This window comes from Trachypithecus francoisi, unplaced genomic scaffold, assembly GCF_009764315.1.
Source record: "Trachypithecus francoisi isolate TF-2019V2 unplaced genomic scaffold, Tfra_2.0 Lachesis_group7, whole genome shotgun sequence".
Classification (NCBI taxonomy): domain Eukaryota; kingdom Metazoa; phylum Chordata; class Mammalia; order Primates; family Cercopithecidae; genus Trachypithecus; species Trachypithecus francoisi.
The window spans coordinates 2,682,716-2,705,947 of record NW_022681472.1 but is presented as its reverse complement, the minus strand read 5'-3'; the positions used below and the strand labels follow the sequence as shown (position 1 = coordinate 2,705,947).

At 42.6% G+C, this 23,232-nt stretch overlaps 1 protein-coding gene across 4 annotated transcripts in view; it reads left to right on the top strand.

The window, feature by feature from the left end:
• The window catches only part of PRKDC (protein kinase, DNA-activated, catalytic subunit), a 187,854-nt gene that overhangs the window by 87,993 nt on the left and 76,629 nt on the right, over positions 1-23,232 (top strand). For all 4 annotated transcript variants that reach the window (XM_033203538.1, XM_033203540.1, XM_033203541.1 and 1 more), the window contains exons 41-54: positions 5,195-5,402; positions 6,398-6,576; positions 7,405-7,573; positions 7,814-7,879; positions 8,979-9,051; positions 10,180-10,328; positions 10,931-11,068; positions 11,276-11,395; positions 12,601-12,744; positions 14,821-14,972; positions 15,978-16,109; positions 17,428-17,539; positions 20,721-20,845; positions 20,936-21,085. In XM_033203538.1, the coding sequence (XP_033059429.1) occupies positions 5,195-5,402; positions 6,398-6,576; positions 7,405-7,573; positions 7,814-7,879; positions 8,979-9,051; positions 10,180-10,328; positions 10,931-11,068; positions 11,276-11,395; positions 12,601-12,744; positions 14,821-14,972; positions 15,978-16,109; positions 17,428-17,539; positions 20,721-20,845; positions 20,936-21,085 (1,917 nt within the window). The remainder of the gene's footprint in view (positions 1-5,194; positions 5,403-6,397; positions 6,577-7,404; positions 7,574-7,813; positions 7,880-8,978; positions 9,052-10,179; positions 10,329-10,930; positions 11,069-11,275; positions 11,396-12,600; positions 12,745-14,820; positions 14,973-15,977; positions 16,110-17,427; positions 17,540-20,720; positions 20,846-20,935; positions 21,086-23,232) is intronic.

The following is a 23,232-nucleotide window of genomic DNA, read 5'->3' as shown; positions in this document are numbered from 1 at the left end:
TCTGGCCCAGAGTGTGTCTAAAAATGTCGTCTGGGACTCAGGATTCTCGCTGGTGCCCTGTTCTACTGTGGCTGAGCTGGTATCCCAGTTGCAAGACAAAGTCCTCTTTACTCTCCCCCTCCTCCTCAAGCAGAAGAAAGGAGTCACTTTTATTACTACAAGCTGTACTACCTGGGGTTGGGGTAGGCATGGCCAAGCACTTGCATGGTGGCCACAGCTGGTATCTCAGGTCATGTGCCCCCCAAGTCCACTTGTTCTGAGCCCAGCACCAGGACTTGCCCAGGAATTGCAGCTGTTGTCATCTTAGTTGCCTTTCAAGTTTATTTGGAACCCCAAGGCACTTTAGCCCATTGTGGCAGAGCTTGCCAGAATGTAGTTTCTGACCACTGGGATGGACAGTTTGCCTCTGATTAGGGCTGGTCTAAATGTTCTCTCAGTGAGTGCTGGCTAAATTCTGCCCTGGGTTGGTTTCTGCTGCGACAGGATAGCACTGAGTTCCAATGCGAAGTGCTTTTCCTCCCCCAGGTGCACAGCTTCTGTGTCCTGCGTGTGACTGCTGCTGGGGGATGGGGAAGGAGTGGTATAGCTGATTGAAGACTATCTTTCTTAGTTTCTTCAGTGCCTCTTTCCTTAATACGAAGTTAAAACCAGGTACTATGATCACTCACCTGATTTTTGGTTCTTACGAAGGTGCTTTTTTGTACAGATAATTGTTCATTTTGGCGTTCTGCGGGGGAGACAATCACTGGAGGCTTCTATTTAGCCTTCTTGGTCCACTCCTTCCATTGAATTTTATCATTCATTCGTTTATTTTTGAGATAGGGTCTTGCTCTATTGCCCTACTGGAGTGCAGTGGCATGATCATGGCTCACTGCAGCCTTGAATTCTGGGCTCATGTAGTCTTCCTTCAGCCTGCCTAGTAGCTGGAACTACAGGCGTGCTATCAAGCCCAGCCTATTTTTTTTTTTTTTTTTTTAATGTAGAGAGGTTCTTCCTAAATTGCCTGGGCTGGTCTGGAACTCGTGGGCTCAGATGATCCTTCTTCCTCAACCTCCAGAGTGCTGGGATTACAAGTGTGAGCCACTGTGCCTGGAATTAAAATATTTAAAAAGAAATTACACCAGTAGTTCATAAACCCTTCAGGATATAGAGGAGGAAGGAACACTTCCCAACTCCTTTTGTGAGGCCAGTAGCAAGACCAACATAAGAGAAAGACAGCACAAGAAAACTATAGACCAGTATCCTTCATGAGTATAAACACAAAAATGTTTAAAGATACATTAACCTATTCAGCAACACCCACAAAGCATTATACACCATAACCTATTGGTGTTTATTGTAAGAATGCAAGGTTGCTTTTCTATCTGGGAATCAGTTAGTCTTAGATACTGTATTAATAGAATAAAGGACAAAAACTCATTATAATTTCAGTAGATAGAGGAAAACTTTTGACAAACTACAACATTCATTTGTGATAAAACTGACAAAGGCTGTCTATGAAAAACCAATAGCCAACAAAATATGTAATAGTGAAGGACTGCATGCTTCCTGAGATTGGGAACAAGGCCAGAGAGCCTGAAAAAATAAACAAAAATGAATAAAAGGCAACCAAATTTTTTACTGTTAAAATTTTTTATTCTTTTTTCTGTTTTATAGGATTTTAATGTAACTTCTTTTCTTATTCCTTTACACTGTGCATCTTGTTCTCTTTTCCTTTCTAATGTTGTTTCCAATGATAGTCTATAATTACTCAATGGCTTTACAATATACACAAAATACTTTCAAAAATAACAATACCAGTATTATTACATAGAATAATGACAGCTAGATGAAGTTTAAATTTTTCATTTTAGTTATAATTTTCTTAGTATGTGCCATCTAAGGATATACAGTCAAATTTTGTGTTCCAAAATCATTTGATGTAGTTTTTTTCTTTTTTTTTTTTTTTTTTTTTTTTTTTTTTGAGACGGAGTCTCGCTCTGTCGACCGGGCTGGAGTGCAGTGGCCGGATCTCAGCTCACTGCAAGCTCCGCATCCCGGGTTCACGCCATTCTCCTGCCTCAGCCTCCCGGGTAGCTGGGACTACAGGCGCCGCCACCTCGCCCGGCTAGTTTTTTGTAGTTTTTAGTAGAGACGGGGTTTCACCGTGTTAGCCAGGATGGTCTCGATCTCCTGACCTCGTGATCCGCCCGTCTCGGCCTCCCAAAGTGCTGGGATTACAGGCTTGAGCCACCGCGCCCGGCCGATGTAGTTTTTTTCTTGATGTGTGGTTATTACACCAATTAGTAGTGCTTATTTAATTAATTTTCAAATTTTAGAAATTTTGTTTTTTCTTTTGACTCAATTTTCATTTTGAACATGTACGATATTTACATACGAAAATCAAGGCTATATAATGAGCTACAATTCAGAGGATCTTCCTTCCATCTCTGGCCCTCTCTCGTTCCTCTTTTGCCCTATCAGCTTCCTATCTCTTCCACTTGTGTCTTATACAGATCTTGCCCTGTCAGCATATAGAGATCTTCCTCATTTTTTTTCCTTGAAAAATTGGTGTTTAATTCTTCATTGCAAAGAAGTATGATAGTATTTTAAGCAGCCCCTTGCCAATGAACTTCTGGGTTCAATCTTTTGCTGTTAAACTTAATGCCACGGGGAAGCCAGATGCGGTGGCTTACACCTATAATCCCAGTGCTTTGGGAGGCTGAGGCAGGAGGATCACTTGAGCCCAGGAGTTTGAGACCCGCCTGAGCAACATAGCAGAACCCCATCATTACAAAAAAAATTTTTTTTTTTTTTTTGAGACGGAATCTCACTCTGTCGTCCAGGCTGAAGTGCAGTGGCGCAATCTCGGCTCACTTCAAGCTCCGCCTCCTGGGTTCACGCCATTCTCCTGCCTCAACCTCTCTACTAGCTGAGACTACAGGCGCCCGCCACCATGCCCGGCTGATTTTTCTATTTTTAGTAGAGACGGGGTTTCACCGTGTTAGCCAGGATGGTCTCGATCTCCTGACCTCGTGATCCACCTGCCTCGGCCTCCCAAAGTGCTGGGATTACAGGCCTGAGCCACCACGCTCAGCCACAAAAATATTTTTAAAAAATAATAATAATGTCATTGTGAATAACCTTGTGTTTATATCATCTTGTATTTGCCCATGTATCTTTGGGGTAGATTCCTAAATGTAGATGAAAAGGTAAGTGCATTTGTATTTTTTGCCGGGTATCTCTGTATTGCTGCTTTGGGGGCTGTATTATTTGCATTCCTTCCTTATTTGTGATGTACTAGAGTATCAGTTTCACCACTGTCTTGCCAACATTCTGAAACGTTTGAATTTTTTCCAATTTATAGGTGAGGAAGAGTTTCCCTTTGTTACTTTAATTTTTCTTTTATTATGAGTGAAGTCGGACACATTTTTATATATTTAATTTGCATTTATTTTTCAGTAAATCATCTGTGGGCCCATTTTTAACATTAGGTCTTTGCTATTTTTATTTTGCTTCTCCTTACCATCTTAGCTTTTTATGTAAGAGTTGGATGTTTTATGTGCATCTCTACTGTGCTTGCTAGTGGAAAGCTCCTCAAGAGAAAGTGAACCTAGGATGGTGCCTGTGTTATTCCTTTCAGGCTGCTATAGCAAAATAGCACAGAGTGGGTGGCCTATAAAACAACAGAAATACATTTCTCATGGTTCTGGAGGCTGGGAAGTCCAAGAACGTGCTGCCAGTTGACGGAGTGTCTAATGACAGCCTGCTTGCCTGCTTTATAGTCAGCACCTTCTCTCTGAGTCATCCGTGGTAGAAGGGGCAAGGAACTCTCTGGGGCCTTTTTTTTTTTTTTTTTCTTTTGAGATGGAGTTTCTCTGTTGTTGCCCAGGCAGGAGTACAATGGTGTGATCTCAGCTCACTGCAACCTCCGCCTCCCAGGTTCAAGCAATTCTCCTGCCTCAACCTCCTGAGTAGCTGGGATTACAGGCATTTGCCACCATGCCAGGCTAATTTTTGTATTTTTAGTAGAGACGGGGTTTCGCCATGTTGGCCAGGCTGGTCTTGAACTCCTGACCTCAGGTGATCCACCCACTTCGGCCTCCCAAAGTGCTGGGATTACAGGCGTGAGCCACCACGCCCGGCCTCTGGGACCTTTTATGTAAGGGCACTGGTACCTCCCAGTAGCCTTACCTCCTAATACAATCACATTGGGGGTCAGGATTTCAACATAGAAACTTGGGGAGTCTTAAACATTCAGTCCATTATAGTACCCAAATGAACTTTGCAAAGCCTGTATGGCATCTAGTAGTGTCCTATAGTCTTTTTATGACTGAGTTACCTTCTGAATCTAATATTTTTGCATGGGTTATCTAACTTCATGACATTAGAATTTTAATGGTCATTTAGTCTTAACCCTCTTATTTTTATAGATGAGGCTACTAAGTCTGCATTCTTAATTTATAGATTTATAGACAGAACTTTATAGATGATTATTCAAATATATTATTTTCAGGTGAGAAAGGACCAGATAGGTATATTTCTGTTTGGAAAATAGCAATGATGGTTCATTGGTAGGGAGAAACTAGAATTTTAAAATCATGACCTCTGAATTTTTTGTTTTTTTTGAGACGGACTCTCTGTTGCCAGGCAGGAGTGCAGTGGTGCGATCTTGGCTCACTGCACCCACTGCCTCCCGTGTTCAAGCGATTCTCCTGCCTCAGCCTCCAGAGTAGCTGGAACTACAGTTGAGCACCACCATGTCCAGCTAATTTTTGTATTTTTAGTAGAGATAGGTTTTCACCGTGTTGGCCAGGGTGGTCTCGATCTCCTGACCTCAAGATCTGCCAGGCTCGACCTCCCAAAGTGCTGGATTACAGGCGTGAGCCACCATGCCCGGCCAACTTCTGAGTTTTATATCCTGGAAATGTGTCTGTTTTAAGCTTGAGACTCTTCCAGACCAGATTTGAAAGTAAATGAAACATTCTTCTTTTTAATGTCCACGTTTGATTTGAAGATTTTGGGGAGTAATAAAAGTAGTATGGTTCATGTGCAAATGCTTTTTGTATTTTGTGGATTTTGCATATATATAGTCCTTAAAGTTATTTTTGTGGTTTGTAATCATTGGTGTTTACTTTGCCTGTTATGTAGTAGGCACCCATAAAGTTCCTCTTCAAAGCAGGGATGTTCATATAATTTTATCTTGTTTTCTTAGGGGTTCATGCGTCACACAAGTAGGCCTTCTGGAAAGCGTGTATGAAATGTTCAGGAAGGATGACCCCCGCCTAAGTTTCACACGCCAATCCTTTGTGGACCGCTCTCTTCTCACTCTGCTGTGGCACTGTAGCCTGGATGCTTTGAGAGAATTCTTTAGCACAATTGTGGTGGATGCCATTGATGTGTTGAAGTCCAGGTTTACAAAGGTATCGTACACCTTAAATCAGTTAAATAGTAATAAGAAGTGAGCAGCCTACTTGACTGGTGTGCTTAGACACTGCTGTGTGCTCAGTCACATGACCTCTGCTGTTCGAGGAGTGTGCCACATAACAGCCTGTGGCTAAACGGGATCTGCCTTTATTTCCTGTGGCTTCTGTAACAGCTTATGCAAATTTGGATATTCTCTTACACTTCTGGAGGCCGGAAGTCCAGAATCAGTTTCACTGGGCTGACATCACAGTGTTGTCAGGGCCATGCTCGCTCTGGGAACTCAGGGAAGAGTTGTTCCCGGACTCTTCCAGGTTCTGGGGGCTGCCAGCATTGCTTGGCTTGTGCTGGTATCACCCTGGTCTCTTCCTCCTTGGTCACATTTCCATTTCCTGTCTATCTAATCTCCCTACACATCCTTCTTACAAGGTTGCCTGTGATTTCATTTATGGCCTACCCACCTGAACAATCCAAAATAATCTCCTCATCACAAGGCCCTTAACTAAATTTTGTCTACGAAGTCCTTTTTTGCCACATGAGGAGGTAGGATTCAGGAATGAGGGCATCTTTTGGATACTTTTTGTGCGGCGAGGGCGGGATGTATCACTCAGCCTCCCTTGGAATCCTGTTGGGAAATACTATGAATACCCAGATGCCGCATTGTTAATGCAAACTTCAAAGTAGCTGAGAGTTTTGGATTTTCACCTGTTGCTCCCATGTCTTCAGTAAGATTTTGTGCAAACATTTTCTACCCTTGGCTCACTATTTGGATGTCATGCATTATTTCCTGCTTCACCTAGTGTAACATATCAAATGCTTATATTCATGTTCTAGACCTGGACAATTGCATGCTTTCTTATTGAAGTGATTTAGCATTTTTGACTGTTAAAATTCTGTCTGTCTAAAGGATATTAAGTATTAAATTTGGTATATTCAATAAGATTTATTTCATATTTAATAAGACCAAAGATAATTATTTGTTACTTTTTTGAAGCTAAATGAATCCACTTTTGATACTCAAATCACCAAGAAGATGGGCTACTATAAGATTCTAGATGTGATGTATTCTCGTCTTCCCAAAGATGATGTTCATGCTAAGGAATCTAAAATTAATCAAGTTTTCCATGGCTCGCGTATTACAGAAGGAAATGAACTTACAAAGACACTGATTAAGTAAGATTTTACTTATTTTGGATTTTATTGTATTTATCAATGCTTTGGGTACATGTATTTTTATTTGTGTATATAATGTGAATAAATATTTTATTTAGATACTGAGCTTTTATAGTTTTCTTCTCTTAAACCACTTAGGTGAACTTTAATTAGGGTGTTAATTTAGGATGTATTGGATAACAGCTGTTTTATCTTGTACTCATATTTTACAAATAATAAAACTTTTTCCTTTTACTGTTCTTTTCCTGCTGTTTTTCCCCTTGAATAGCTTGATATATTTTTAGTACTGTGATTTTCAGTAACAAAAGATTTAGAGCATTTTATTTTTTCTGAGATTTGAAGTTAAAGGAATAGTAAATATTTTTTAACAGGCATTCTAAACACAAAAGTAGTCAAATGTATTTTCTCTAAAACTTGTCTTTTAATGGAGTTCTCCTCCTAGTAAATATTGAACACAGACTTTGCTGTGTCTCATTTTGCATCTCCAAACAAAATCATTATTAGCCTCCTCTTAGTGCTATCTTACCTCATCAGTGAATGATGTCACTGTTCAGTCATGACTGGGCTTTTGTCTGTCCTCCTTTCTTCCCTCTGCTTACTTACTGCACTTGATGCCGTTGCATCACTGACCACTGTGTTTCAAGATCCATGTATGTATGCTGCCCTTGTTGTGAGATGGGTGACATGCTCCTTTTCATATTCCCAGTGCCCAATACTCTGCCTGGCACAAGCCTGACACTCGAGAAAGGCTGAATGGGAATGGCATTAGGGCTTGAGCAGTGATTGCCATGTTGTGTGAATTGATTTGTCACGTGTATCTCTCTGCAGATTGTGCTACGATGCATTTACAGAGAACATGGCAGGAGAGAATCAGCTGCTGGAGAGGAGAAGACTTTACCATTGTGCAGCATACAACTGCGCCATATCTGTCATCTGCTGTGTCTTCAATGAGTTAAAATTTTACCAAGGTTTTCTGTTTAGTGAAAAACCAGAAAAGGTAGGCCTCTCCTAAGGTGTGTACTATTGTTGTCATTGTAGGAGTTCAAAAGTTAGATTATATTAAACTTATAATTTGCACCATCTTATATTAAAGATGTGGTTCTTTTAATTCTGCATAGGTATATTTAAAGCTGGAGTGCTTTTCCATGAGTTACTACATAGCATTAATTCTAAAGTAACATCAGTTATGAGGATTTTCACCATTCAGCTATTTTTACATGATTCTTTGTATTCACAGAACTTGCTTATTTTTGAAAATCTGATCGACCTGAAGCGCCGCTATAATTTTCCTGTAGAAGTTGAGGTGAGTGAAATTGTCAGTGTTCTAAGTTAAAAAAGACTTACCAAGTGCTCACGAAGAAAACCATATTATGTCAAACACGTTAAGTTGCCAGTATTCAAGTCGGCTTTCAACAAAAACTGATGGTTTCATGTAGTTTATACAAAAACTGGCAATATTAGCTTCAGATACAATCTCAGGCAACTACAAAATTTGTCAGAACTTGATTTCACCTCTTGACATGTGAAGGAAAGACAGTGCCAGTAAAAGCAAGTGTTAGGACATATCCCAAAAGTTGTTTTCTGAGTGAATTGCTCCAGTCAAAGAAGTTGAGATCCTTACTATGGCCTTGCTTGGGCAACATGCCAGGATCATGGAGGAGTCATGGGTTAACTGGAAGACTTGCTCTGGCAGATGGGACAAGGTTTGTTTTAGCCAAGCTCAGATTGACATGCCAGCCTCAGCAATTGGGCAGTTGGTGAGAATGTGTTGGTTGCTGCCTTCACCACCCATTGGAAATGGGAAGGTGGGCAGAGAGCTGAGCTCATCCCCCATGGCGTGCACTTTCCCCACACAGCTGCTGACCTCCACCATGTCTTAGTGCTTCACCACTACATGTGAATGGTGATCCTGCCTTGAACAAGACTAGGATTGTTTTCTAGGCATATGTTCAAAGAACTAAAAAATAACAAAATTAGCACCTTAAGCATGTAGACACATGCTGTATGTTACTTCTCTACAACAGTGTAAGGCACCATGATATCATAACTAGATTTGAAGAAATTGAGGCTCAGAGATAATAAAATTTATCAGCAATCCAGGCATAAGAGCTTAGTACACACTGTATGCAGTGAGCTATACCAGAGCTGAGATGGAGGTTAAGTGCCTAGGCCAAGTTCTGTGGGAATCTGCAGGAAGGGCTTTCCTTAAGGGACACTCACTAGTCTCTTGTTGAGGTTATGTTTTGAGTGCTTTCAAATTTGTTTTGTTTTAAAATTTTTTGTTTTGTTTTGTTTAAAAATTTATAATTTTTTTTTTTTTTTTACCAGATTGCTACTAAAACAGAAAAAGCATGACTATTATTGTAAAATGTTTTACATTGTTTATTTGTTCTGCCCAATAGGTTCCTATGGAAAGAAGGAAAAAGTACATTGAAATTAGGAAAGAAGCCAGAGAAGCAGCAAATGGGGACTCAGGTAGGATGTTTTCAAAATCATGAGAAAGGATTCAAATCGATGGGTTATTTTGTTTTGTTTCGTTCTAAGACAAATAGAGGAGTAAGATTATTTTTATGTAAATAGAAAATGCTTTAAGTACCCTAAAACATTGAAATTGAGTTTGAAAAAGTATTTCAAGTGGCAAATGGAATTATATTTTGAAAGAAATGTACTTAGCTAAACTGAGCTGCGTGAAAAGGTCTCAGAGCAGCCAGATGGGGCTCAGATATGTTACACTTTTTTAAAAGTACAGAATTAGCTTGGTGTCTTATTGTTTGCATATGGATTGTATTTGTATGTTATTTAGATACATTCAGAAGTCTACAGTAGAATACAAGTCCTTCCAGCCACTCTTCTGTGCCCAGCCTCACTGTGGGTTCCCATCTCCTTCAGGACAGAGCTGCTCAAAGATCCTGATCTGCTGACCCCCTCCCCTGCAGCCCTTCTTCCCGGTCACTCCAGCATAAGGCCCCTCCCTGTGCCTTGTAGGCACCAGGCTTGCTTTTGCCCCAGGTCGTTTCCACTTGCCGTTTCCTCTAATACCCTCAACCCCAGGTGTCAGCATACCTCATGACATTTTGTTTAATGTCAACCCCTGAAGTAGACTCTTCTATTTAAAATTAGTCCTCTATCCCTCTGTATGCTCCTTGTTTTTGTTTTTTGCTTAATTTTTCTTTATAGCTTTATCATCATTTCTTGATATGAGAATAAAATTTGGACCAATTTTCTAAATCTCTTAGGTGTTTTGGATTAGCTACTTTTCAGTAGTATTTCTCCCCACATTTATGTTAGACTTAATGGGCAAAATGTACATTATCAAAATTTTAAATGCAAAGAAAATTTGTTAATCATATGCAAAATTGGCCCAGTATAACAATTTCCTTGTCTATGACAGAATAACTGCTTGATAACAACAAAAGGAAAATGAGGTCTCTTCCCCATTTCCTTTTTGCTTTCTTAATCTGGATAATGGGTTAATAATCACCGGGTTGATGAAAACCTTAGATTAAAATACCCTTTCATTTTCATATCATTTGAGTTTAGAGAAGTACATTTCTTACTGATTGTGTATGAATACATGTAATTTTCTCCTTTTTTATATTTCAGATGGTCCTTCCTATATGTCTTCCCTGTCATATTTGGCAGACAGTACCCTGAGTGAAGAAATGAGTCAATTTGATTTCTCAACCGGAGTTCAGAGCTATTCATACAGCTCCCAAGACCCTAGACCTACCACTGGTCGTTTTCGGAGACGGGTGATCACATTTCACATACTAAAAGAATATTGTCGATGTTTGTGAAGAAAGGGGGTCACAGCTATGCTTTGCTGTTACTACAGGAAGCCAGTTCCCTGTCCATTGACAGCCCTTGGAGTATAGAGTTAATTTGGAGAATTTTCCAAGATGTTGACTCAGCAGTCAGATATCATCAGCACAGTAGGAGGTCAGGGGTCAACATAGCAAAGATGATCTGACCTGAGGTGCACTCCTGGGGAGTCACCATACAGACAGGTCAGGGGGTCAACAGAGCAGAGACATCTGACCTGAGGAGCCACCCTGGGGAGTGACCATAGATGGGGGTCAGGGGTCAGTGTAGCAGAGATATCTGACCTCAGGAGCTACCCTTTGGAGTGACTGGGCAGACAGGACAGGGGGAATATGTACTTGGGATGCAAGGAGGACATGAAATCCTTCTTCAGTGTTAATTGTACAGTGAGTGTATTTGATACTACCAAATCATCATTATTACCGAAGTGTTTGTTATATGCTGTTGCCCCAGAAAGAACCTCCCACATCCACTGCTGTGTCCACTGAATGTTAACTGTACCCTCTGCTCTCCTGGGCCCTCCCTTCCGCAGGAGCAACGGGACCCCACGGTGCATGATGATGTGCTGGAGTTGGAGATGGATGAGCTCAATCGGCACGAGTGTATGGCGCCCCTGACGGCCCTGGTGAAGCATATGCACAGAAGTCTGGGCCCGCCTCAAGGAGAAGAGGTGCTTTTCCCACTCATCTTATCTGTTAATACTGTATTCATTGGTGTCATATTAACATTTAACATTGAAGACAAAACCAAACTGCTTATCAATTAAATGTGATTTTTTTGTTGTACATGTCTTACTTTGTCATTGTTTTCCCATAATATCAAAACGTAGTGTTATTTTATTCCACTTTTTAAGGTAATTTTGAATGTTTTATTTTAGGATTCAGTACCAAGAGATCTTCCTCCTTGGATGAAATTCCTCCATGGCAAACTGGGAAATCCAATAGTACCATTAAATATCCGTCTCTTCTTAGCCAAGCTTATTATTAATACAGAAGAGGTAAGTAATTGATTATTTCTTTATTCTTTGAATAGATTCTATAAGTCTGTTTATTCAGTTCTATGAATGAATCAATTGCAATTCTATGAATCTACTTAAAAACACTCACAAAAAAGGAAAATATAAAGGTACAGAGCATGACGTTTTTGTTCTCTGATTAGCTGTCCAATATTTATCTACTTGTTCGTCACCATTCTTTTATCGTTTTTAACAAATGTAAATTCACCTCTGTGAGTTAGAAGTGATCTTTGTATAAAGTACATGTAGCCACTTTCTTATGGCTGCCAACATATAGAAAAAAAAAAAAAAAAAAGCGGGGCGGGGGGAAGAAAATATTCCTGTTAACTCTATATGAAAAACAGCTGACTCTTAGGCAGCAGCTGAGTTTGTCAGGTAGGAGCATCTTGGAGTCGATTTTGGAAAGTCCTTTGAGCTAGACGTGGTGTAGTGCAGTAGGAGTTTGCACTCGGCAGGGAAGGAGCAGCATAGCACGGGTGGTCTCTGGGTGAACTGAGCAAGTCTGCACTGACTGCCTGGGCTGTGGGAGTGTGGTCTGGACCACAGCCAGGCCAGGCCATCCAGAGCTATGCAGAGGGTTGAGCTCATTCATTGAGCACCAGGGAACCACTGAAGGGCACTAAGTGGTGGGGTGACACCATCCACTTGGCTCCGTAGAAGGTCATTCTGGGCAGCTCTGCAGATGTGGTGAGTCTGTCAAGAGGTCCCCGACAGGCTGCTCTAGGGCTGCAGTAGGACCTGCTTTCCTTAGGGCTCACTTGATTCTTCACACCCTAGGCCTGTGGTCTCAGGGTGCCACACTGGGGGAACTCAGACAGCCATGGCCTGAGATCAAGCTGCCGGCAGGGTTGGTTCCTTCGAGAGCTATGAGAGAGCCTAGTCCAGCCTGGTCCCAGCATCTGGCAGCCTCGAGCACTGTGTGGTGTGTCAGAGACATTCTCCCTATGTCTTCACCTCATTTTCCCCCTTGTATCTGTCTCTGTGTCCTGATTTCCTCTTTTAATAAGGACACCAGTCATATTGGTTTGGGCCCACACTAATGACTTCACTTTAACGTGCTTACCTCCCTTTTGGCTTTAGGTCCAGTCGTAGAATAAAATTTTAGCTGATGGAAGATACAGTCTTGTATTAATATTTTGGCAATTCAAGACCATTCTTTGATGTTTGACCTTTACATCCTCTTGTAGGTCTTTCGCCCTTACGCGAAGCACTGGCTTAGCCCCTTGTTGCAGCTGGCTGCTTCTGAAAACAATGGAGGAGAAGGAATTCACTACATGGTGGTTGAGATAGTGGCCACTATTCTTTCATGGACAGGCTTGGCCACTCCGACAGTAAGGATTGACGCATCTTTTATGTTAATATATTATCCTTTGCCAATAGCCTATAGAGCCTATGACACATAATTCAGGTCCCTCTCACTGACTGTGCTATGGTTTTCAGCATTTGTTGCTACATTGCTGGTGTGCTTCTAAACCAAATGGTCTCAGCCTGCTTTGGTTTTATTCGTCTGACCTTGCTTTTATTATGAAGCTGTCACGTGTTTGTTTTGTTTTGTTTGCTGCCTTTACTTGCCTTAGAAATGAGATTGCAAATTTATTAAAACTATGTGTAAACTGAATGTCAGCCAACCCTGAATGGGAGGCTCTGAGAACTTCTGCCCTGAAGTCCCTAGATTTTGGTGTTCGTGCCAGCTTCTCTACTCCCAGAGTATTGACTGATACCAGTAACGGCAAGATTAGGGCTAAAGCAGTAGCTGCCAGATGGTAACACCATGTTATGTTGAGGCAGATGCAGTGCCCAGCAGTGTAGACGTGTGTGTGTGTTCGAGCTTTGCCTACTCATATAACTGTGGACACTGACAGCATACAATCATTTTCATGTGAGGAGATGGTAGGAACAGTCTGTATTAAATATAATATACACATGCGGGACCAGGCATGATGGCTCACACCTGTAATCCCAGCACTTTGGGAGGCCGAGGTGGGCAGATCACTTGAAGTCAGGAGTTTGAGACCAGCCTGGCCAACATGGTGAAACCTTATCTCTACTAAAAAAATTTAAAAATTGCCGGGCGCGGTGGCTCACGCCTGTAATCCCAGCACTTTGGGAGGCCGAGACAGGTGGATCACGAGGTCAGGAGATCGAGACCATCCTGACTAACACAGTGAACCCCGTCTCTACCAAAAATACAAAAATTAGCCGGGCGCTGTGGTGGGTGCCTGTAGTCCCAGCTACTAGGGAGGCTGAGGCAGGAGAATGGCGTGAACCCGGGAGGCGGAGCTTGCAGTGAGTGGAGATCACGCCACTGCACTCCAGCCTGGGCGACAGAGCAAGACCCCATCTCAAAAAAATAAAATAAAAAAATAAAAAAATTAACTGGACGTGGTGCTGCATGCCTATAATCCCAGCTATTCAGGAGGCTGAGGCCGGAGAATTGGCTTAAACGGGGGAGGTGGCGGTTGCAGTGAGCTGAAATTGCACTATTGCGCTCCAGCCTGGGCAGCAGAGTGAGACTGCGTTCCCCCTACTCCACCACCACCTCCCCACAAAAAATACACGGAGCTTTCTCATACGCTTGTCTCTGGATGTGCCCATCTCATTTGTTTCACAGTTAACCAAATTTAGATTTCTTTGTCCTAGTGTAATGAAATACTTTGTATTCTGCTTAATAAAATGAAAAAATTAAGAGGGGTTTAGTTTAACTTAGAACCCATTGGAAGAGATTGATGTAGCTGATAATATTGAGTCAGCGGCTCAGCTGAACTCAAGGGAGTGGAACTGCCGGGCTCAGGGTAGCTGAATAAAGCAACAGCAAGCCAGAAAGAGGGTTGCAGTGAAGGGTTTACTCACTCTGGAGTTATGGAAGTGAGAGGCTAACACTGGAGGGAGACTCCCCCTGTTCTGTTTGCCCCTGGAATGGTGCACTGCTCAGCAGCCAGGCGAATTAGCACAGACATGGGCGGTCTCACTGTTGAGAGGCCCTGAACAAGAGGCGGTGCAGTTTTATGGGGGAAGAGCTGAGTCAGAAAGCACTGGATACTGATTCGGAGTGCGGAAAGTGCCTTCATGCCGCTCCCCTGCCCTGCAGGCGACCCCTGTCCAGGGCCTCAGATAAAGGGTCCTAGGCATGGAGGCTCCAGGGAGGAATGCAGAGGTGCTTGCATGGGGCATGGCGGCTGACAGCCTGCACCCTGGACGGCAGCTCTGAGACTGCAGCACCAGCGGTGCCTGGTCCTCTTGCCAGGGACAGCCTTTGTTGTTGCCTGTTTCTGAAAAATCGCAGGGCTTTGAACTGGAGCCGGACTCCTGTGAAATGCCAGATTTCTTTTATAAATGAACTTGAGTTAAAAAATGCTTTTCCAGAATGGAGTGCCACATATTAATACAGAATTTCTGTATCTTTTCAGGGGGTTCCTAAAGATGAAGTGTTAGCAAATCGATTGCTTAATTTCCTAATGAAACATGTCTTTCATCCAAAAAGAGCTGTGTTTAGACACAACCTTGAAATTATAAAGACCCTTGTTGAGTGCTGGAAGGATTGTTTATCCATCCCTTATAGGTATGTTTACTGGTTTTTGCAGTATTGTTTAGAAATTTAGGTTAAAATGTAGTGTGTGGTAAATGATGATTACAGTGAAATTTAATTACATGAAATGATAGGAGGAAGAAAGTAATTTCTTGTTACTAATAAAACCACAGCCTCCTCCAGAGTGTGTCTCCAGATGTGCCCTCCAGTGGCCCTGCCCTCCCCCTCAGTTTGCCTGTGATGTCTCCATGCTGGGGAGGGGCACCACCCTCCATTGGCCCATGGGGTAAAGGGTGGTGGGAGGTGGGTAGGACTTGTGTGTAATTCCTTTTTTTGTAGCCTTAGGCAAGCTAAAACTTTCAAAAAGTTTTGCTATCAACTAAGGGAGAATTTAGGCAAATAATTAAAATACGAGGGCGATAAAATTGCCAGTGTTACAAAGCTGGAGTAACCTGGATGTGAACAGGAGGTGTTAGCAAGCAGGGGTATTGGATATGGGAAAAGAAAAAGAAAGCTTTTCTATAAAGTCAAAGCTAGACCTGGGGAAGAAACAGAAATAAAGAAAAAGCATTTCTTGCCCTGAAGAGTAGCTTTAGAAAATTCTGTATTTGGCTGGGCGTGGTGGCTCACGCCTATAATCCCAGCTCTTTGGGAGGCCGAGGCTGGCAGATTAGGAAGTCAGGAGATCGAGATCATCCTGGCTAACATGGTGAAACCCCGTCTTTACTTAAAAAAAAATACAAAAAATTAGTCGGGTGTGGTGGCGGACTCCTATAGTCCCAGCTACTTGGGAGGCTGAGGCAGGAGAATGGCGTGAACCCGGGAGGCGGAGCTTGCAGCGAGCCGAGATCACGCCACCTGCACTCCAGCCTGGGCCACAAAGCGAGACTCCAAGCCTCCGTCTCAATCGCACCAGTGCACCCCAGCCTGGGCGAGAGTGAGACTCCCTCTCAAAAAAGTAAAATTCTGTATTTGTCTTCCTGCTTCTTATTTGATTATGTGACAGTCTCAATTTTCTCCTTTGTGCTTATGTTTCAGGTTAATATTTGAAAAGTTTTCCGGTAAAGATCCTAATTCTAAAGACAACTCAGTAGGGATTCAATTGCTAGGCATCGTGATGGCCAATGACCTGCCTCCCTATGACCCGCAGTGTGGCATTCAGAGTAGCGAGTACGTGTTTGCTTGATTATTTTTTAGGTCACGTCTACCCAAACTGGATTGACAGACTTCGGTATGGTGCAGTTTTGATAAATTTAAGGACCAGACCTATGTTACAAATGTTTCTGGGCCAGGCATGTTGGCTCATGCCTGTAATTCTAACACATTTGAGAGGCCAAGGCAGGAGGATTGCTTGAGTCCAGAAGTTCGCGACTAGCCTGGACAGCATAGCAAGATCCCATCTGTACCAAAAAATATTTTTTCTTCCTAAATTTAGGAAGTTGGATTTAGATTTTTCTGGAAGAAAAAATATGTTTGGGGCAAATAAGAAATGTAGGTGTTTAAAACAGTGTAATTTTTTTCATATACAGGCTGGCATTTGAGAGGTGGTATTTCTTATTGTCTAAACTGATACTCTAAACATTTACCCCCAAAAGTAACGCAGTCCCCTCGGGAGGCTTTGTTCTGGGCTCTCTGACCTTGAGAGCTGGTAGACGCTGGGCTGCACTGTCCGCCTGGGAGCTAGGGCAGCTGGGTGTGACATGCCAAGACAAGAGGCCTCAGAAAGATGGTTACGGGACATCACAAAAGGGTATTTCTTTGTCCTGCTCCTGAGGGTTGTGAAGTCAGTGTTGACTCCTGGCCACTCCCTGGGTTTCCGCCTGCCCTGCCTGACTCTCCCATCCCTGTGAGTGTTTCTCTCTCTATGTTTGGTCCTCCGTGTTGGCCCCCCAGCACCGTTGGACCAGTTACTGGTGCCAGAGATGACACGTGACCTCAGGGCTGAGGCAGTCAGCCAGCTTCACAGCAGCCTCAGTGGGAACTCGGCTCCTTTTAGACAGTCACTGGCTGGGCCTTTGGCTTCTATGCCAGAACAACCTTGCAGAGTCCCCTGAGTGCAGACAGTGGATGCAAGGCTCCCTGGGAAGCCTCCTCACACAGCACGGCACTGGGAGTATGCTGTTTTTCATTTTATTGTCCTTGTCCTGCTATAGTAGGTGGGTTTTGAAAGGGAGTCAGTACCCCGTGATCTTGGATAGTAGCTCTGTCTTTCACTGCAGCTTTCTGTTCAGCCTTATGGGATGGTCCAGCTGCAGCGGTTCTGCATGATGGGACAGCAGACTGCCCTACGATTTTCTGGCTATGACATCGGGCACCCTTAAATACATGCTGATGTGTACATTTGTACATGGAATTTGCATCATGTTCTAAATTTAGATTTCCTTAACTTAGGCTGTCAGTATGACATGAAAAGGAAAATTGTCATTTATATTTGTGGAACAACAGAATGGTTTATTTAATGCATATGTCTTTTCTGTGTTTATTGTAGATACTTTCAGGCTTTGGTGAATAATATGTCCTTTGTAAGATATAAAGAAGTGTATGCTGCTGCAGCAGAAGTTCTAGGACTTATACTTCGATATGTTATGGAGAGAAAAAACGTGAGTGTGCTACGCAATTTTCAGTAAATACCTCTTACTCTATTTTGATTTGTTGCGACCCTTGATACTTACATGTTTATTTCCTGTATGGTATTAGAAACAAAATGGGCTTCTGCATTTATTAATATTTTACTGTTCCTTACTATAATATAGCAAATACAACACTCAGTTTTTTAGAGAGGGCCCATGATTTTTAAGCACCTTGGAAACTTGGTGGACGTGGAGAGGCCAGCAACTGTCTTGGTAATACAGAATCAGATGAGAGTGTTTAACCAGCTTTTATTACTGTGAATGTGGTCTCACGATTTCCTTGTAGAGGAAATTGTCCTGGTAGATAACTGCTGTCGTCTCCCAGTCCGTTCCTCCCCTTGCAGTTTTTGGTGTAGCTGTTGAACAGAGGAAGGGACCTCCCAGACGACCCTCTCAGTACTGCTGCCTTGCCCACTGGACAGGACTGTGAGATGAGCCTAACTGAACATTTAAGTGCAGTGCACTGTTCAGATAAGAGGACTGAATGAAGAAATAACGTTGCTTCTTACTGTTTTAAAGTCTTTTTAGAGCTAGGGTCTTGCTCTGTCACCTGGGCTGGAGTGCAGTGATGTAATCATACCTCACTGCAGCCTTGCACTCCTGGGCTCAAGCCGTCCTCCCACCTTAGCCTCCCGGGTAGCTGGGACTACAGGCATGTGCCACCATGCTTGACTAATTTTTGTATTTGTTGTAGAAACAAGGTTTCGCCATGTTGCCCAAGCAGGGTTGTGGGTTTCAGGGTTATCACTGGGATTAGGTGCTCTGTGGGTCCCTTGGGATCTTGCTGCTGCAGAGCCTGTCTGGGTGGCCCAGCTGGTCACACCCTGAGGACACTCTTGGCTCTTGTCCTCCTCCTGTGGCGGCCCCTTCTCTCTTTCCTCAGCTACATTTCCCTAACCACCTCCACAGCTCTGCTGTGGCCTCACTCACTGCTCCCCTACCCACCTCATCCAGCCTCACGGCTTTATATAGACTGCCTTTATGTTCGTGATTCTCAAGTTTGCACCCCCAGCTCAGTTAACTCTCCTGAAAGAAAGGACAGAGTAGAGTCCAGGCCCAGTCACTGTTGGGCTGGATGAGGAGAGATTCAGGAGAAGCCAGGTGGTCCTGCAGGTGGTCCTGAGCAGGCACCCGTGGGCCCGGTGCTGTGATTGGACCCTTGTCCATGTCACCAAATATGGATTTGTTTGGATTTAAAATAAAATTAAGATGACACCTTTGGGAAGATCAAACATTACTTGTAATTTATTTTAGGCATTATCAGCTATTTTTGTAAATAAACAGATTTTTTAAATTCAGTAGAACTTTTTTACAAGATGATTCTAACATCCCTAAATATGAGGTTTAAATCTACATAATATGCTTCATTTCCACCATAAATGGAGCAAGTTACAGCAGATCCCCAGGTTTAATCTCATGACTTAAATTTCAACTTAAGAATAAAAAACACTTCTGTTTTACATATTTTTTTCTGAATATAAAAATGATACAGATTTATCGTAGACATTTGGAAAGCAGAGTAAACATAAAGAAGTTGGTAAGAGGCCGGGTGCTGTGGCTCATGCCTGTAATCCCAGCACTTTGGGAGGCCAAAGCAGGTGGATCATTTGAAGTCAGGAGTTCAAGATCAGCCTGGCCAACATAGTGAAACCCTGTTTCCACAAAACATAGAAAAATTAGCTGGACGTGGTGGCACATGCCCATAATCCCATCTACTCGAGAGGCTGAGCTAGGAGAATCCCTTGAACCTGGGAGGCAGAGGTTGGAGTGAGCTGAGATCACATCACTGCACTCCAGCCTGGGCGACAGAGCAAGACTCCATCTCAAAAAAAATTTTTTAAAGTCAGTAAGAGAGGCTCGCGCTCTTCCCACGCAACGTCCCTCAACACCTGCGGCACACAGCTCAACTGTCCTTGGTCTCTCTTATTCATACTGTTTTATAACTTGCTTTCTTTACTTGCTAGATTGTGATCATTTCATTGTGTTGTCGTATTAAATACTTTTAATAAAAAGAGAGCTGATGAATCGGTAGTGTAATACTATATGTATTCTATATGGGGTTCAGGCCGTTGAAATTTGTGGTTTTGTGTTAAGGGTTTTTCTTAAGATAATTTAAAAATAGCCTCATACTACAGGTTCAGTATCTCTATTCCAAAATGCTTGGGGCCAGGAGTGTTTTCAGTTTCTGGTTTTGCAATATTTTCATGGTAGTTACTGTTTGAGCATCCCTAATTCAAAAATTCAAAATTCAAATGCTTCAGTGAACGTTTTGTTGAGTGTCATGCTGACGCTCAAACAGTTTTGCATTTTGGAGGATTCTGGATTTTCAGATTTGAGGTGCTCAGTCTGTGTTGAGTTTGCATTGAAAAACTGTTCAGTCTTCATGCCTTTGAAAAGGTTGCCTACGCCTCTTTCTGATGTTTGTGAGGAAGGAGGTGAGCCAGGAAGGACAGCAGTGTTTTCTGTTGCTTCATTCCAGTGGACTCCACTGAGTGCTTCTCTGTGTGGAGGACGTTTGAGGACTTTCTGGTTCTAGATTCTAGGGATGCAGTAGGTAACAGGACAGGTCATGTCCCTGCCCTTGGGGAGCTGGCATTTGGGGAGGGGAAACAGATGGTATACAGATGAATATGTAACAACAGCACTTGGTGAAAAGAGGCAGGACGTGAGCAGACAGTGATGTGGACTGCTGTGTGAATAGAATTGCTTGAAAATTCTAGTCCATGTGAATATTTTTTATCAGAAATCTGAACATCATAAAATATGTCTCAAACAATATTTAGCCATTTAGCTTAGCTTCTCAAAGGACTTACTGGTCCTACCAAGTGTTTTGGTGTCAGTAGGAAATACTAATCTTCATTGATCTGACATCCACACGAGCCAGACACCTGGGTGCTCAGCGCAGAGCACAGTGATGTGGACTGGCTCACTGAGGTGTAGGAACTCAAGGATCCAGAACCTAAGGGTGTGCGATGGTCAGTGCCGACCAGCAGACATCCCCAGCACCTACTGTCCTATCATCTGCCTTGTTGTAGGTGATAACATTGAACACCTTCTTTGGGCTCACTTAACTACTCAAGATAAACCTTACTTTCAGTGCTTAATCTACATTTCCACTTTTGTGTATTTGAAAATAAATTTAATTTTTCAGATGCTGGAGGAGTCTCTGTGTGAACTGGTTGCGAAACAATTGAAGCAACATCAAAATACTATGGAGGACAAGTTTATTGTGTGCTTGAACAAAGTGACCAAGAGCTTCCCTCCTCTTGCAGACAGGTATGGGCTGTCCAGGAAGGCTGTGTCCAGGGAGCCTGTGGGGGCAGGAGGGTCCTTGGCCCGCCTCTCACCAGTCCTCTTGCCCCCCAGGTTCATGAATGCTGTGTTCTTTCTGCTGCCAAAATTTCATGGAGTGTTGAAAACACTCTGTCTGGAGGTGGTACTTTGTCGTGTGGAGGGAATGACAGAGCTGTACTTCCAGTTAAAGAGCAAGGACTTCGTTCAAGTCATGAGACATAGGTGAGTGAAAACTAGCCCTGCTCTTGGGTCCCATTGGCTCATAAAGTGTTAATTTGTTCAGACGTCTTCACCTCAAGAAGAACCTGTGGGTTTCGATGATATGCACGTTTGTGAAGTTGGAATCTCTGAAGAAAAGGTGAAGGCACCTTAAAAATAGGACATCTGCTGAGATGGGCCTGCTCCCTGCTCCCTTGGTCTGGCATCTTGGGGAGCCAAATCCTAGGGCATGTTTCACCCGTAAATGAAGGAGGTGGCCTGTGGGGTTACCTTGGCTGTCTTGAAATTTAAAATGTGTGCTTTTGAGTTCTGTACCTATTTTGCCAGGTGAGAAGCTTCTGTTAATGTGTTTAAATTGTTCATTTATTTTCAAAATTGCAACATAGCATGAAAGTATATATTAAAAGAGAAAGCTGCTGATCACTTACATTGTATTATTTCCCTGTCCCCGTACTGTTTTCCAGTCTTAGTCTATATACTTTTTTTTTTTTTCATTTTTTGAACTTTTATTTTTGAATCAGGAGGTACAAGTGCAGGTTTGTTACAAAGGTATATTGCGGAATGCTGAGGTTTGGAGTACAAATGAATCTGTCACTCAGGTAGTGACCGTAGTACCTAGCAGGTAGTTTTTCAACTCTTGCCTCGTATCCTCCCTTCCCCTTTGTTTGTTCCCCAGTGTCTGTTGTTCCTGACTTTATGTCTGTGCGTACTCAGTGTTTAGCTCCCACATATGAGTAAGTACATGCAGTATTTGCTTTTCTGTTTCTGCACTAGTTCGCTTAGGACAATGGCCTCCAGCTGCATCCATGTTGCTGCAAAGGACATTTCATTCTTTTTTATGGCTGCCTAATATTCCATGGTATATATGTACCATTTTCTTTATCCAGTCCACCATTGATGGGCACCTGGGTTGATTCCATGTCTTTGCTGTTGTAAATGGTGCTATGGTGAACATATAGGTGCATGTGTCTTTTTGGTAGAATGATTTATTTTCCTTTGTGTATATACCCAGCAATGGGATTGCTGGGTCAAATGATAGTTCAACTCTCACTTCCTTGAGAAGTCTCCAAACTGCTTTCCACACTGGCTAAACTAATTTATATTCCCACCAACAATGTATAAGTGTTCCTTTTTCTCTGCAGCCTTGTCAATATCTGCTATATTTTTAACTTTTTAAGAAAACTATTCTGACTGGTGTGAGATGGTATCTCATTTGCATTTCCCTGATGATTTGTGATGATGACCTTTATATATATATATATACACACACACACACATATATATACAGTTATACATATATACATATATGTATATATTTGTTGGCCACTTTTATGTCTTTTGAGAAGTATTCATGTCTTTTGCTAATTTTTTTTTTTGTTTTTTTTGAGACGGAGTCTTGCTCTGTCGCCCAGCCTGGAGTGCAGTGGCTGGATCTCAGCTCACTGCAAGCTCTGCCTCCTGGTTTACGCCATTCTCCTGCCTCAGCCTCCCGAGTAGCTGGGACTACAGGCGCCCGCCACCTCGCGCGGCTAATTTTTTGTATTTTTTAGTAGAGACGGGGTTTCACCGCGTTAGCCAGGGTGGTCTCGAGCTCCTGACCTCGTGATCCGCCCGTCTCGGCCTCCCAAAGTGCTGGGATTACAGGCTTGAGCCACCGCGCCCGGCCTGCTAATTTTTTTAATGGAGTTGCTTTTTACTTGTTGAATTAAGTTTTTTATGGATTCTGGGTATTAGACCTTCGTTAGGTGCATAGTCTGTGAATATTTTGAATATTTTCTCCCATCTATAGGCTGTCTGTTTACCCGCTTGATAGTATCTCTTGCTGCACAGAGTCTCTAATTTAACTAGGTCCTGCTGGTCAATTTTTGTTTTTGTTGCAGTTTCTTTTTAGAACTTAGTCATAAATTCTTTGCTAAGGCTGATATTGAGAAGGGTATTTCCTAGATTTTCCTCTAGAATTTTTATAATTTGAAGTCTCACATTGAAGTCTGTAATCCATCTTAATTTTTTTATATGGTGATAGGCAGGGGTCTGGTTTCATTCTTTTGCATATGGTTAGCCAGTTAGCACCATTTATTGAATAGGCATCTTTTTCCCACAGCCTATTTTTGTTGACTTTGTCGAAGATCAGATGGTTGTAGGTGTGTGGC